Source organism: Neovison vison, chromosome 1 (genome assembly GCF_020171115.1).
Source record: "Neovison vison isolate M4711 chromosome 1, ASM_NN_V1, whole genome shotgun sequence".
Taxonomy (NCBI): Eukaryota; Metazoa; Chordata; class Mammalia; order Carnivora; family Mustelidae; genus Neogale; species Neogale vison.
The window spans coordinates 102,708,846-102,725,316 of NC_058091.1; the positions used below are offsets into that span (position 1 = coordinate 102,708,846).

The window sequence follows — 16,471 nt, forward strand, 5'->3', positions numbered from 1 at the left end:
CTTAATCAATAGGTCTCCTCAATCTCTTTTATAATCCATAAATTATCCCCCCCGTTTTTTTGTTTCTTATAATGTTTTTGTTGAAGAAACTGGACTGTTTGTCTGAAGGTTTCCCCTAGTCTGGATTTTACTAACTGCAGGAAATCTTTCAACATATTCCTCTGTCCTCTGTGTTTTCTATAAATCTGTAATTAGAACTAGTGGTTTGATCTGATGTAGATTCAATGTGTTTTGCAAGAATATTTCTCAAGTGTTATATATAAAGCACATAATGTGTGGCTGCCTCTCTTGTGGGGTAAGAAGTCAATGATGACCACTGGCGTGGTTCATTCCTTCGCTACAGTCTGCCAAATGGTGACGTTCCAATCTCATCATGCTTTCTTCCCTCAACAGCTATTCGATTACCATAAAGAATAATTTTTATAGCAAAGACAGGATAATGCTTGATTCCTTTCCCTTTGCTATTTTTTCAGAAAAGTGACTTGGCTCGTTTAGCATTCTCCAAAGGGCACTCTAATCCGGTGGTTTGTTGGTTTTTTAAATATCATAAATTCATGGATTTTTAATATATTGATGTATGTTGATCCACTGTGATCATTATTCTTACTGATCAGGCAGTGGAACTCTCCAAGTTTACTCCTCGTCTTTCTAACAAAACCTCAGTAATCTTTGATGCATCCTTGCTTTCTGGTTTGACAGGATATGCCAGGTTCATTCTATATTTCTTGTTTCAGATCTGGATCAGCCATTTTTCCTAGAAGTATATGATGGCTGCTGCAGATGTCCCAACTGGATGCCCCACGCATCCCACCCCCAACCTCCCGCCAGCCAGTGCACTCTCAGCAGCTGCTAGTGTTGACTGTTAATGGCTCACATCTGCCCCTTCTTCAGAAAAACTCCCCTGGGCTAAATCCAACTTCCTCACACCCCCATCTCAGTAGCCCATGGCCAGTGATGAACTGAACTGAGGGACTAAAGGGTCGCTTCAAGTTGAGACTAACTCTAGAGTGCAATTCATGCTCCAGGCTGAAACTAGTCTCTGGCCAAGCTTTGTCCTTGCTTATTAGCTTTTGCCCCCTGCCTTGTCCTGCTTCCCTTATTCTCTTCCTGAGAGCTCTCCTTCAAAAAATCACTTTCACAAGAATGTCCCTTCCTCAGGCTCTGCTTGAAAACCCTACCAATGACACAGCATTAGTTTATTTCCATAAGAAATGATATAAGGATACTGTAATATGGGCATTACTATTGGATTGGTCATTGTTCCTAGACCTGTTTAGTGGACAGAACAAGGAAATATTTCTTTCAGTGAAAATATTCATGGGGCACCTGGGTGGCTCAGTGGGTTAAGCCTCTGCCTTCGGCCCAGGTCATGGTCTTGAGGTCCTGGGATCAAGTCTCTGGGATCAAGGTTCTCTGCTCAGTGTGGAGCCTGCTTTCCCCTCTCTCTCTGCCTGCCTCTCTGCCTATTGTGATCTCTCTCTGTGTGTCAAATAAATAAATAAAATCTTAAAAAAAAATTTAAAAAAGGAAGAAAGAAAACATTCTTTATGAGTTACAACTGATATCCCCTGTTTTAAGATTTTACTTATTTATTTAACAGAGAGTGAAACAATGAGAGAGGGAACACAAGCAGGGGGAGTCATGTCCACACTGTGCACACAAGGACATGTCCTCCCATTAACAATTAAGTCCTTTTCTTGGCATTTGCTACTTGTAAGTACTTCTTATTTACCTTGTGCCTCTCATACTTCATGATAGTTTCATTTAAAATAAGCTAAATAGGGGCACCTGGGTCACTCAGTAGGTTAAGCGTCCAACTCTTGGTTTCGGCTCAAGTCGTAATCTCAGGGTCCTGAGATAGAGTCCTGCATTGGGCTCAATGATCTGAGGGGGAGTCTGTTGGAGATTCTCTCTTACTCTCCTTCTCCCTTTGCCCCTTCCCCCTCCTCTCTCTCAAATAAATAAATAAATATTTAAAAAATAAATAAAATAAGATAAGCTCAATGTATATCTCCTCTGATGTTTTTATCATTGGAGCCCTTATTCCATTCACCTTTATTGTTGTTCTTTTGTCTCTTTGCCTACAGTTGTTGTTTCAACTCAATTTCTTTTTAATTGTGGTAAAATACGGAAAACACAAAATGTATTATCTTAACCCTTTCTTAGCGGACAGTTTAGTAGTTGTAAGTACCTTCACACTGTTGTATGACCATCACTATCATCTACCTCTAAAACTCTTTTCATCTTGCAAAACTAAAACTCTGTTCTGATTTAACAACTCCCCATTCTCTTTTCCCATCAGCCCCCTAGCAACCACCATTTTACTTTCTGTCACTATGACTGTGCTACTCTAGGTGTTTTGTAGAAGTATAATCATGCGGGATGGATTCTTTTTCTTTTTTTTAATTTTTTTTAATATTTTATTTATTTATTTGACAGAGAGAGAGAGAGATCACAAGTAGGCGGAGAGACAGGCAGAGAGAGAGAGGAGGAAGCAGGCTCCCCGCCGAGCAGAGAGCCCGACGCGGGACTCGATCCCAGGACCCTGAGACCATGACCTGAGCTGAAGGCAGAGGCTTAACCCACTGAGCCTCCCAGGCGCCCAGGATGGATTCTTTATTTGTGACTGGCTTTTTTCACTTAGTATGATACCCAAAAGCTTCATCTATACTGTAACATGTGTCAGAATTTCCTTCCTTTTGAAGGCTGAGTGATATTCCATTGTACGGTTCACCCTTGAACAACACAGCAGTTAGGAGCACTGTCCTCCAATGCAGTCGACATCCATGCATAACCCTGACTCCCCAAAAACTCAACTGCTAATAGCCTACTGTTGACTGGAAGTCTTGCTAAAGAAACAACTGATTGGCATATATTTTGTATGTTATATCTACTATATGTTGTATTCTTACAATAATACCTATTTTTTTAAATTTTTTTCAGTATTTCTAAGCTACAAGTTTGTCCGCAAATTTTTTCAAATCATTGCAAATCTCCAAAAAAATGTTCCACTATATTTATAGAAAAAAATCCACATATAAGTGGATCTGTGCAGTTCAAGCCCATGTTGTTCAAGGGTCAACTATATGTATATATCAAATTTTGTTTATTTTTTCATCTGTCAATGGACACTTGGTTTGCTTCTATCTTTTGACTAGTATAAATAATGCTACCATGAACATGGGAATACACGTATCTCTTTGAGACCCTGCTTTCTTTTGGCAATATATCCAAAAGGAGGACTGCCGGATCCTATGGTAATTCTATTTTAAATTTTTTGAGGAACTGCCATACTATTTTCCTCAGAAGCTGCACCGTTCTATAATATTTCAACCTAATTTTAACACCAGATTAAATCGGGTATCTAATCTTCCTTTATCATAGTGATGCTGAGCTGCACATAGTGGGAATCGATGCTAGTAAGTCAGTGATGTTTCCCAGCATCAGAGTCAATTACTTACTTGACCATTTGATCAGTGAGCAAAATGTGTGCATGCTGTGGCATAAGCCCGGTGTTCTTAGACCAAAGCAGACTCACCAATACCCTAGGGCGGCCAGTATAGACAATGCACACTGAGGAGGCTCGCAAAGGTATACAACTAACACTCCCTGGGAATTAATCAGGTTGGGAAGATGAATAATTCCTACAGTCTACTGGAATCTATATTCTTGTCCCTGAAATTTCTCACGGAATTCCCCAAATGTTATCTGAGTTTGAGCTCATCCAAGAGATTACAGGGATAAGAGATGTCTGTCTCAATCTAAACCGATGAACTGGGGTCAGTCTCTTGCTCCCTGTGAGACTCAGCTTTGTCAGATTGGGGTAACAATGTATGCCCTACCTAGTGCACAAGTTGGTTGTGCAGATTCAATGAGATAATGAATATGAACATGCTTTTAAAAAATAGGAAGTACTATTTAACTACAAAATGCCACCGCAAAGCAATACTGTTCCTGAAATACTACTGTCATTTCCAGAACTGACCTCTCTTCTCCAGAGACACAAACTAAGCTCCCTTTGGATATGTTCAATTTCCAGAGTTTGATTTTCTTGAAACATACTCATCACCTGACAATCAGGGGGCAGTGGGAAAAGGGAGGAACTACTGAAAGAAATCAGATCCTTACACTCACCAGGAGGTGGTTTGGGGAGTGCAACGAAGGTGATATGTAGAAAGGTTGAGAAATAGATCTAGGAGAAAAGGTCCAGAGAGATGGAACCATGAACCCAGAAAACAACTTTTTTTTTCTTTTATTTATTTTCAGCATAACAATATTCATTGTTTTTACACCACACCCAGTGCTCCATGCAATCTGTTCCCTCTCTAATACCCACCACCTGGTTCCCCCAACCTCCCACCCCCCACCACTTCAAACCCCTCAGATTGTTTTTCAGAGTCCATAGTCTCTCGTGATTCACCTCCCCTTCCAATTTCCCCCAACTCCCTTCTCTTCTCTAACTCCCCATGACCTCCATGCTATTTGTTATGCTCCACAAATAAGTGAAAACAACTTTTTTATTCCAAGTACAATTAACTTGCTACTTTGGAGCTACCTAACAATGGGTGATCTTATCACTCAAAGGCCTGGAGCAAAGGAGAATCTTGCTTTAGGAGCACCTCTGAATCAGATAAGCTCTAAGATCCCCTCAAACTTGATCATTTTCATTTCTCAAGGACTGAAAGGAACACAGCAGCAGGTGGGCGAAGCTAGACCCTCTTCACAGAGGATACAACAGAGAAGGGTCTTCTATTGTAACCCATGGTATTGAGGACAAAGATCAAGGAGTCACCTCAGACAAAGACAGCTGTTAAATGCCAAACAGATTTCCAAAGGAAGCTACCAGTGTGTCCTACTTTAAAATAAAGGAATTTATACCCACCCACATTTCCCTCACCATTTAAAGACCACTGTTGAAAGGGCTTTCTTTTCAGTCCTTTGATCCAAGGTTGTTCATGAAAACTTTGGAGGGATAAATGGCTATCTAACAGAGTCTCTCTAAGACTTGAGTTTTCTTCAAGCTTCCTTTGCTTGGAGCTGAAAGAATTAAAAGTTTTTAAGACAATAGGTAACCTGGAGTACAAGAAAGACTTAAAAGGAAAGGCAACAGGTCTTGCTGTAGTCGAAATGCTGACGCAGGAAGTTAGAAAGATGGGCTTCTTTTTCTCCAAGCAAAGGGCAAGAATCCTTTCATCAAATTAATCTTGGTTCCATGAACTGTTTGCGAAATTAAATTCTACCTGTATTAGCACTACTCATTTAACGCAGTCCACCTACCTTGAGTGCTGTGCACCAATTATTCTTATTCCTACTGTTCGCAAATTTATAGTAAGCGAAATCTTTTGTAAGATTATGTGAGGGAGGCATAGCAATACATAGCAGACTCGGTAAGTTGCAGGGGTATAATTCAATAAATCCTTCTGAGGCAGTTAGTAAAAGAAATCTGACTTTATTAATTCAGTTCACTCTCTAGAATTCCAAAGAGAAAAAGAAAACAAACATTTCCTTTAGTAGCTTTGTATTTGCTGATTAATTAAGCCAGAGTAAGGCTGTACAGTCAAGCCTTCAACAGAAAGGGAAGTGTCCTAAGGTTATGCAAATAAAGCTGCCTGGTCCTACATATTTCAAAAGGAAAGGGAACACAATTTAGTAATCTAAGCAGGAAAGGAACAGAGACACATCCTAGTATATTTTCAATGAGATCAAGGGTGTGTATTTAGCTTTTCCACACTGCAGCAAGTTCCCAACTACAAATATGACCTGAAATCCTGCTAATACTAATTTAAAAAAAAAGAAAAAGAAAACTATGCAATGTTCCAAAATATCCTGCAGCCTTACAATGAGCCAAGTTGCTATCCGAAAAGCAGGTAATTATGGACATTGGGAAGGGTGTGTGCTATGGTGAGTGCTGTGAAGTATGTAAACCTGGCGATTCACAGACCTGTACCCCTGGGGCTAATAATACATGATATGTTAATTTAAAAATTTAAAAAATTTTTATTCCCCAAGACTGGAAACCAAAATTGAGCAGCATAAGGCAAAGAAGGGTGAGGTCAAGGAATCCATGTAGTAGGAGAAGGAGCAGGAAAGAGTGAGGAATGGGTTTGGGAAATCCTTTTCTGCTACTTTCTATGTTTCTACCTGAGTCTGCCTTTTCTTGGTCTAAGATGAATACCCTTAAATGAAATTTAAGAGCCCTAAACCCATCTCTCAAGGCATCTGTATTTCGTGTGTGTGTGTGTGTTTATGTAGGGTTTATTTTTCTCTGTCACTGAGAACACCACATGCATTCAGATGTGTGCACTTTTTATTCTCATATCCCTACCCCTGGGAACCACCAAATCTGTTCTCTCCATCTGTATTTCTAAGGGAAGAGTTGGAATTATAAGGGAGCTTTATTTTTTCTTTCCAACCTCCCAGTATTGGAGGACCCCAAGGCTCGGTCCTCAAGTCTCCTCTCTACTAACATTCGCTTCCTGAATCATTCCTTTCAGTCTCATGAACTTGGTAACATTTCTGTACTAATGACCACCAATCCAGACTCATGTTTTCCAAGAAATTGAGACATTAGGATATCTAACAGATAGTTCTTTCTTTAAAAAAAAAAAAAAAAAAAAAAAGATTTATTTATTTATTTATTTATGTGAGAGAGAAAGAGAGTGCACACGCATGTCTGCTTGCACAGATGAGTGGGGAAAGGGACAGGGATAAAAATCTTCATGCAGACTCCACCTCCCTACCCGGAGTAGGAGCCTGACCCAGGGCTTACTCTCATGACCCAGGAGATCATGACCCATGACTTCACCCACCTAAGACAAAACCAAGAGTCAGATGCTTCACAGACAAGCCACTCAGGCACCCCTTCTAACAGATAATTCTAATGTAACATATCCAAATTGGAAATTTGATTTCCATTCTCAACCCAGATCTGCTTCTTCCTCAGCATTTGCCATTTCAGAAAGCAGGACTACCAATTATCTGTGCTAAACCAGGGGCTAACTCCTGAGTCAAAATTATCAGGCTCAGTAATCCAATTAATAGGGGTGGTGGCTTCAGGGGCCAAAGTTTTGCCCGCAGCGGGAGCGAGCTACAGCTTGGGCTGTGACCTGGGAGCACCAGCAATTTCTAATCAGAGATTCTTGCAAGTCCAGGAGAAAGTCTCGGGAATTCTAAGTCACAAGGGAAGGTAGGATATAAAAAACTGGGATCAGCGGAATGTAACAGGAATGGACTCAGCATGCCTGATTATTTGCAAGTGCTCTAAAATTTTAATTTCCCCTCATCCCACTCCCGACACAAACATAAATACCTGCTGGGGCTTAGTGTTGGTATACGTTCATAGGTTCATGTGGGAGGGCAAGAGATAGAAAGACTCTTACCACTCCCTACCACGAAAAGAGAGGGTCAGTAAAATGCATGGCAAAAATGAGGTTTGAAGCTTATCTATGGTTTTCTTTTTTTTTTCCTTTTTTTTTTTTTAAGATTTTATTTATTTATTTGACAGACAGAGATCACAAGAAGGCAGAAAGACAGAGAGGAAGAAGCAGGCTCACCACTGAGCAGAAAGCCCGATGTGGGGCTCTATCTCAGGACCTGGGATCATGACCTGAGCTAAAGGCAGAGGCTTTAACCCACTGAGCCACCCAGGCACCCCTTATCTATGGTTTTCAATACCATTTCTACCATCTATGCAGGCAGGAAAACTTGAGACTCAACATGATTAAAATGCATTAGGAGGGTTCATTAAGATAAACATCTAGCACTAAAAATATGATCATGTGAACTTCTCCATTCTCAAACTGCTCCAGTTAAGGTGCTTGGATTTAAATCTTAGTGCTGTTATCTACCAGCTGCATGACAAGCTTCCTCTTCCAGAAAGTGAGCACCTACCCCACAGAAGCACTGGGGAGATGAAATGAGAAAAAACAGGGAAACACCGGAGAACAATGCCCACATGTTGCCCACATGGTAAGCAGGCAGTAAACGTGAGAGATCTTGTTTATTATGATGAGAAGGTTTAAAAACTCTAGGATTCTGGTACTCCCCCAAAAAAGGCTTTGTACTGTCAAAATACTAAAGAACAAATGGAGATCGGGAACTAAGTATCTTTTCTGCTCCAAAGTGGTGGAAAATTCCTTAAGTGTTCCAGTGACATGTCATAACAAAAGTCCCAAGGCAAATTTACTAAGAGAAAAATCAGGATTAATTTTTTTAGCTAACTCACCTTCAGAAACATTCCAAAGGAGTGAAATAAAATGCACATACATTATTAATTAAGTTTATATTCGTGATCTCTATTATGAATGCATCTAGGCACATTTGAGTATAAATTATGGATTGAGAAAAAGTACACAGGTTAGAGCAGGCCAAGATCCTGAGGTATAATGCCTTCCATGTGGCCCGTGGCCACATCAAGAGGCCAGTCCTACGGAAAGCTCACTCAAACAGTGCTTTCACAGCTTCTGACCCCTGTCCTTCATGGTCACATCCTAGTTCATTCTTTCTCAGTCTCAGGCCTGTTTATTATTCAGATTGAGATTTGAAAGGTCTGGACGGGTGCCTGGGTCGCTCAGTCAGTTAAGCCTCTGACTGCTGACTTCAGCTGTGGTCATGATCTCAGGGTCACGGGATCAAGCCCCGTATCCAACTCTGTGCTCAATGCCGAGTCTGCTTGTCCCTCTCCTCTCTCTCTCTTTCTCTCGCAAATAAATGAATAAAATCTTCCAAAAAAAAAAAAATGTCTGGAGCGCTTCATATAAAGTCATTCAAATAATCCTGAATCACCACAGCTGATTTAGTTTTATTGCATCTCCAAGACACCATCAGAGCTGACCTCATGGCAACCCGTGGTAACACTGATTTTCTCCAAAGGTATATGTCAGGAAAGGCACAGGCTTCAGGTGTGTGTCTTCTGGACTTGGTGAGGCACTACCGACGGCACCTAACCAATTACAGAAGAGGAAGGCACAAGGCCTGGACTCAAGTCCACATATGGCATAAATACAGGAATGTATCAGCAGAGGCCATAAGATTCCAGGAGGCTGAAAGGGAATCATGTGAGATAAGGTACCAATAGCTTCCTCACCGACTCTGACAATCTCCAGTCTCCCAACAACCCTAACAGATGCAGACAGATGGAAGATGTGAGCTTTACCTGCCCCAAAGAACACTCTCCAGATTTTATGCCCTAAGCAACAGAGTAGCCTCCCCTGCCAATTCCTGCCTCTCCTCTCTCCCTTCTAATTCCTTCTCAAGAAGTCAGAGCAAAGGTCATCCTTTGATTCCTCAGAAGCAGTGATCTCGAGACGACAGCACGGTGTCACGTCTTAGGGTCAAGTTCCAGCCCTAATTACCTCCCACCCACATTCCTGCCCTAGTTATTACCCGACCGCTGTCCTGCTCCTCCCTGAATCGTCCTGCTCACGTTTAAGCTTCCTAAAATTGTGCTTTGATCATGCTCTCTAGAACTCCACGATGCACAGACAATGAAGTTCAAACACAGGGATTGCCCAGAATGTATGTTGGCCCCAATCTCTTTTTCCAGCTCTTGTACTTCTCTCTCGTGGAAATCCCCACATCCAGTCAAGTGATTCTCAGTACTTCTGTTTATTCCACTTGTCATACCTAACTTCTGCTGCCTATTCCATTCCTGCCAGCCTTTTATTTTATTTTTTTAAGATTTTAAAAATTATCCACTTGAGACAGAGAGAGACAGAGCATGAGCAGGGGGAAAGGCAGAGGGAGAAGCAGACACCCCGCTGAGCAGGGAGCACAGCGCCCAATGCAGGGCTCTATCCCAGGACCCTGATATCATGACCTAAGCAGATAGAAGATGCTTAACTGACTAAGCCACCCAGATGCCGCATTCTGGCCAGAATTTTAAAGACCAACCCAAACCCATCTTTTCTGTGAAGGAGTTATCCCCCATCCACCCTATGGGGATTCAGGGAGGGAGGTGCAGGGAGAAAGGGTAACCCTCTCTGTTCTCTAAATCCCTATAATGCATAAGCTATATGTCATGTGTAAATATCATTCATTCTTTTACTCAATAAAATACATTCAGATGTCATGGGCCAGGAGCTATTCTAGACCAGCTGATAGAGCCCCCAAATAAGTCAAGGTACAGGAAGGAAAGGAAAGGAAGAGAAGGAATTACCACTTATTGTTGGTTCTAAGCAGATGACTGTCCCATCTATTTCCATGTCAGCTTAATTCACCCTCCCAGCTCCCAAAGGTAGCTACTGTTATTGTCACTCTTCAGTAAGAAATTGGAGTCTCAGAGAGTTACACCATCTGGCAAAGATGACCTGGTATGTTCTCTTTTATTTTCTACTGTCCCTATCCTCTCTCAGACTCTCTGCCCACCTCTCCCTTGCTCTGTCCTTGGGAGGCTGATCTCTGTAATGTGCATCTCCCAAGCCCCTGCCCAAGCCCAGCAGGAGCTAAGAGAGCACTCCCCTCACTTTCTGCCTCTGCAGGTTCTGGCTGTGGCCGCACTCCTCGATCACAATTCCTATGAAAGTTTCTTTCATGGCCCCAGTAGTTCTCACCAGGCTCCAGTAAGACCAGTGCCGTCTGCTGCCTGTTCAGGCCAGGAATGGGTAGGTGGGTAGGCTCCACCTAAAGGTTAGCGAAGCATCTTAGCCCTGTCCACACCTCTGTAAATAGTCCCTTCATTAAACTCTCCTCAGTTAAACTCTCTTAGCATGCCACCTGTTTCTTGCCAGACCCACAGAGCCAAACTTGAACCCATGCCCATTTTCTTGCAGAGCCTGATTTTTTTCACTTGGATAACTGCTATATAGGAGATCTGTACAAAGTACTGAAGATCAAACCAAAAAAGCTATCTCACTGTGATAGGACAGACCAGACAAGACTTTTCTGAACAAGTTGCTGATCATGAGTCACTCTTAAAAAGTCAGTTGTAATTCACCAGGCAGACAAAGAGAGAAGTTAGGCTAGGGCACCTGGTAGCTCAGTGGATTAAGACTCTGCCTTCAGCTCAGGTCATGGTCTCAGGGTCCTGGGATCAAGCTCTGCATCCAGCTTTCTGCTCAGCAGGGAACATGCTTCCCCTGCCCCCTGCCTGCCTCTCTGCCCACTTGTGATCTCTGCCTGTCAAATACAAAATCTTAAAAAAAAAAAAAAAAAAGGAGAGAGAGAGAAGCTAGGCATTCAGGACAAACTGGATACCAATTTCAAAGTCAAACAGGAATACATCTTATTACCCAACGTGCTCACATACAGTGCTCACAAGAGAGAAACGGTGGCTGATGGTTTCTAAAGTGTGATGGTAACCACTTATCCAACCTGAACCCCGTGGGGAGATTAGAAGCAGCAAAGAGTTAGCTGACTTCTGAGCGAGAAAACCAACGTGCCTATTCACCCTACCCTCAGCGGATCCCCACCCCAGAAGGTAAAGCCAACTCTTCAGCATAACATACAATCCCTTGGTGATCTAGCCCTGCCTGACCCCGCTGGCCTCATCTACCAGCACCGCCTCCAGTTCTTGCTGAGTACGCCAGACCTTCCACATCTCTGTGCTCTTGTACATGATCCTCTCATCAGAGATCCCAACCTCCACTTTCCACCTGATAAACTCATCTTTCAGGACTCATCCTTGGCGTCTGCTGTTCCTCCACAGTGCTTCCCCGGCACCTTGTTCGGAACTGTATAATAGCATTTTCAGAACACAGACATGCATCTCATGTACTTCTTTGCACGTCGGTCCATGGACTCAGCTGTCCGAGAGGCCATGTACTACAGGAAGGTAGCAGAATGGAGAGCCAAGAAGCTAGAAGCAAGCTGCCTAGATCCAAACCCTAGAGTCTGCCTCTAACAGCTAGGTAAGCCTAGGACTGTTATTTATACTCTCTGAGCCACTGTTTCATCATTCAAAAAACGGGAATAATACCATTTGCCTCATAGGGTTTTAAGGGGGTCCTGTTATACAGTGAGCTCTCAAGAATCATCAGTTATGAATATGCATCTGTGTATCCCTTATTTCCCATATAAAAAAGCTTATTATGTTTGTTAAATGAATAACTTTTCCTACCACCTCATAGTAGATACCACATAGATACCAAATTCTACATAGCTTGTTTCCTTAAATGGTGAAAAGAAGACTCTGATCTTGAAATATGAGTTTATTTTACAATTGGTCAAAAACATGTCGGACCTTTCCTGTAAGGGAATTTAGCTTCTTGCCATTGTCTCTGGCCAGTGCACCAAGTTAGACGTTCTCTTGGCCTCCTAGCAATCTCCACTGTGCCTGGGGCACAGTTACTTCCACAGAAGGGCAGTTCTGTTGTAATAATTTACAAAAACCTATTATCAAGCCAAATAATGATGGTTCCCCTAGGTTAGCATGACAAATGCTCCCCACAACATAGTAACGAACCACAGGGAAACCTCCTTTTAATGCTCAATCAATGTAACATTATTGCAGTTACGAAATGCTTTTGAGAATGTTTTACAGTGGCATTTTCTAAGCCCCAAATCCTTAACCATCACAACCTTGCATAAGAAGTCCATGGGGGAGGACCCGAACCAAGAAAAAATATCAGAGCACGTAGAACAATGTGGTCAGGCAGTGGAGACGGTGAGCCCAACTTTCCCAGGTAAGCAGCACTGCAACCCACAGAAACACCTAGCACTTGGGCAGAAAAGGACAACGCTGCTTGCTGCCCTGGTGCAGGGCAAAGGCCACAGCCGAGAAGGCTAGCACCCTTGTCACCCTGGCGGGCTATAGACCACAGCACTGGCCTCGGCGGTCCGAGAGCCACATCCCAGCAGGGCTCAGCTACTGGCCCAGACCCCAGCCTTACCCTTCCCTCCTCTGCTTCTCTTCTGTCTTGTTCACCCTCTTGACCAACTCCAATCTCACCATTCTGGCCCCTCGGCTTGTGGACTCTGCAGCCCCTGCTCTAATCCTCGACCCTGCCTCTAATGGGGCTCAGAATTCACCTGTTTTTAAATCACCCCATCTGCAGCGACCAGCTCTAGCCTCTTGGACAACTCTGGCCCGGCACTTTCTATGGACTCACACTCCTTCCTGGGATGTGTATGGGTTCAGGGCATTGGCCAAGGATAAGGACAGAACAACCTGACGATCTCATCAGACAATTTTCTAAAACGAAATGAACTACGCCATGGATTTAACATTCTTATAAAAGTTCTCTACTCACAGGCCTTCTGGTTGAGGCACCTTGGACGGAGTGATAGAATTCTGGCTGGACTCGGCTGTTTTTCTTGATTCTTCGTTTCCTCACGGAAATCTCTTGCTCGCTCTGGTGGTGAACCTCCACCACAGGCTTGGCTTCTTCCAGGCGAGCAGCTGCAGCCGCTGCAGCTCGTCTTCTGAGATGCCGAGGGCTCGCTCTGAATCCCTGTAGCGGAAAACAAACCCACACAAACCCAGATTTGTATTGAGTTCATTTCTGGTGAGTCTGCGGCGCTAATTCTACAAAGAGCTCCGAAAGTCACAGAGCTCAGTGAGATCATTTACATTCCTGAAGGGAGCATGATGTAGAAGGAGACTCGACATTAAAAAATGCTTTAAATTCAGTGACAATATTAAAAAAAAAAAAAACAGCAGGTGAGCACATTGCTTTACTTATGTGTACATACATCAGACCGCATATGAAGAAGGGTATTTCCACTTAGGCATGAAGCATGGTAGAGGAGCAGGGCTGAATATTGTGACATGGCAAAGTGTCACTCTATGTTCCTGAGAACAGACTCTGAAGTCAGGAAAGCAGGAAGGTAAAGCAACATTATAAAACACCAAAAAGTGAAGATTCAAAACTAAACGGAGGCAATGCCATAAAGAGAAGAGTACAAGTTCGGTTAAACCATATTACACAGAGTGCCTGGGTGGCTCAGGGGGTTAAGCATCTGCCTTCGGCTCAGGTCATTATCCCAGTGTCCTGGGATCAAGCCCCACACTGCTCTCTGCTCAGCCTGCTTCTCCCTCTCCTTCTGCCCCTCCCCCTGCTGGTGCTCTCTCTCTGTGCCAAATAAATAAAATCTTTAAATAAGTAAGCCATATTACGCATTTGGGAATATATGATTTTGGAAAATCTCGAAGAATTACATAAAATATTCTCCACCCTCAGGTAGCTTACAATTTCTCGAAGAGCAGCAATTCTTGTATACACTGGCCTGTGTGATTAAGAGTTAAGGTGGGCAGTTGAGGACACAGTGCCGGCAGAACTCAGAGAGGGAATCAATGAATGAAACCGAAAATAGTCTATATTTGGCTTCGATATGTGGGTGGCATTTGAAAAATGAATAGACTTTATATTCCAGTCAAGGGAAACAACAGAAGGAATGAATGAATAAGTAAAATAATGGACGGGGGATAACATATTTATGCAGCAATAAGAAACATTATTTCATGACATGCTAGGATAAACATATAAGCTATGCATGAGGTACAGTGGGAAATTAGATGATAAAGGGTGTTAAAGGCTCCAAGGGTGGCTTCAGTGTGGTTGTGGGTCTTCTGACCTTTTTTTTTAAAGTAGACTCCACGCCCAGGATGGATCCTAAAGTGGGGCTTGAACTCATGACCTTGAGATCAAGACCTGAGCTGAGATCAAGAGTCAGATGCTTAACCAACTGAGCCACCCAGGGGCCCCAGGGGTCTTCAGACTTTTTTTTTTTTAATAGAATTTATTTTTTTAAGATTTTTATTTATTTATTTGACAGACAGAAATCACAAGTAAGCAGAGAGGCAGGCAGAGAGAGAGAGAGGAAGAAGCAGGCTCCCTGCTGAGCAGAAAGCCCGATGCAGGGGCTCAATCCCAGGACCCTTGGGATCATGACCCAAGCCAAAGGCAGAGGTTTAACCCACTGAGCCACCCAGGTGCCCTGGTCTTCAGACTTTTAAAAGATGTCTGAAAAAACTTTTAGACTGCGTAAAAGCATAAAAAATTAAGAGAAAGAATTTCAGGGGGAGAAGCAGTATGAGATACTGAGAGAGTAATGTGCACACGGGAATTCCCACCGAGGGACATGGAAGAAGGTCTGGAGTCTGATAATGGAGACCCCAAATACCAGGCTGAAGGACAAGAAGGAGAAGAAAAAAAGACAAAAGTAGGGTAAGACCCACAGAGTCAAAATAGCACTGAGGTCAACAGAAATCAATAAGGAGGAAATGCAAATGGATGTGGCAAAACTGAGGTCACTCTTTGGTGCTTTTCTCTCATACCCAAACACATGGACCTGTTCCCATCCCTCCTCTGTGTGCAAGCTTAGCTGGAACCTCTTCACCCAGAATAGTCTCAGAAGATCTCCACCATTCCCACATAATCAAGAGATACTACAGCAGCTGCCGGAGAAGAAGATTAGGAAGAGGGAGCTGGGCCAATCCCTAAAATGCCTTCTAAGTGGAGTTAGGACCAAACCATGAGAACCAACACCACGTGGGGCTGCCTTTTAAACACGCACATTCCTGGACACCCTTCCCGAACACACATGCAGCGCACACTCTCTCTCTACTCTGCTTCCTTCTGAATTAGACTCTCTAGCTGCGAGGCCAAGAGGGTTAGTTTTTGGCTTGGGTTTGGGGATTTTGGGGGGGAGGTTGTTCTCCTTTTTCCCTCTTATTATTTATTTATTCGTTTACTTTAAAGATTTTTTTTTTTAATTAAGAAACAGAGAGTGCATGAACGGAAGCGGTAGAGGGAGGAGGATAGTGGGAATCTCAAGCGGAGGCTCCATGTTCAAGCTCACAACCCCGAGATTATGACCTGAGCTGAAACCAAGAGTCGGACGCTCAACTGACTTCACCACCTCTTTAATTTTTTTATTTTTATCGTGGTATAGTAGACGCACAATGTCACACTAGTTTCAAGTGTGCAAAGAACCTCTTTTTAACAATCTCCTCTGATATTTCTGTGGTTCAAAGATTCAGAACCTCCAGGAGTCAGAGCTCAGTCTTACCACTAGGTGGCACTAACTTCCACATCCCCTACATTCTTTCCAGCTCAGAAAGTGTGCACTGGTAGAATTAACCAAGTATTTGCTGGTATACTAGCTCCTGTCATGCTGGGATGAAGTGAGTACATGTCTTTGGTAAGAAGTAGACCCTCCTTCTCTTGTGTTCCTATGAGTAATAGGCAACGGAATTTTGTTTAACTTGTATTATTACCTATATTTCTTACTGGCCTACAAATTTTAAAAACACTTTGGGGAGGGGGGACTCCCTTAATGCGATGCCCTCAAAAAAAGATCAAGATCCAAACAGGTTGGTGCAATCCTTCTGGACAGCAATAGCTCAGGAAACCTGCATCCCTGTATCTACTCTCAACAGATTTTACCAAGTTTGAAGGTACTTAAGGTACTACCTTACTTGTGATAATAAAAATTAGAAACAGTTTACACCATCCTTCTTTCCCCTAAATTTCAGTCACTTTCTTTATGCTTTCTTTACACGTTCACATTTTTTTAAAGATCTGAGCAGCAC

At 42.9% G+C, this 16,471-nt stretch overlaps 1 protein-coding gene across 15 annotated transcripts in view; it reads right to left on the reverse strand.

The window, feature by feature from the left end:
• The window catches only part of DST (dystonin), a 471,247-nt gene that overhangs the window by 400,046 nt on the left and 54,730 nt on the right, over window positions 1-16,471 (reverse strand). For all 15 annotated transcript variants that reach the window (XM_044253404.1, XM_044253203.1, XM_044253186.1 and 12 more), the window contains exon 3: window positions 13,188-13,388. In XM_044253404.1, coding sequence (XP_044109339.1) covers window positions 13,188-13,388 — 201 coding nt within the window. The remainder of the gene's footprint in view (window positions 1-13,187; window positions 13,389-16,471) is intronic.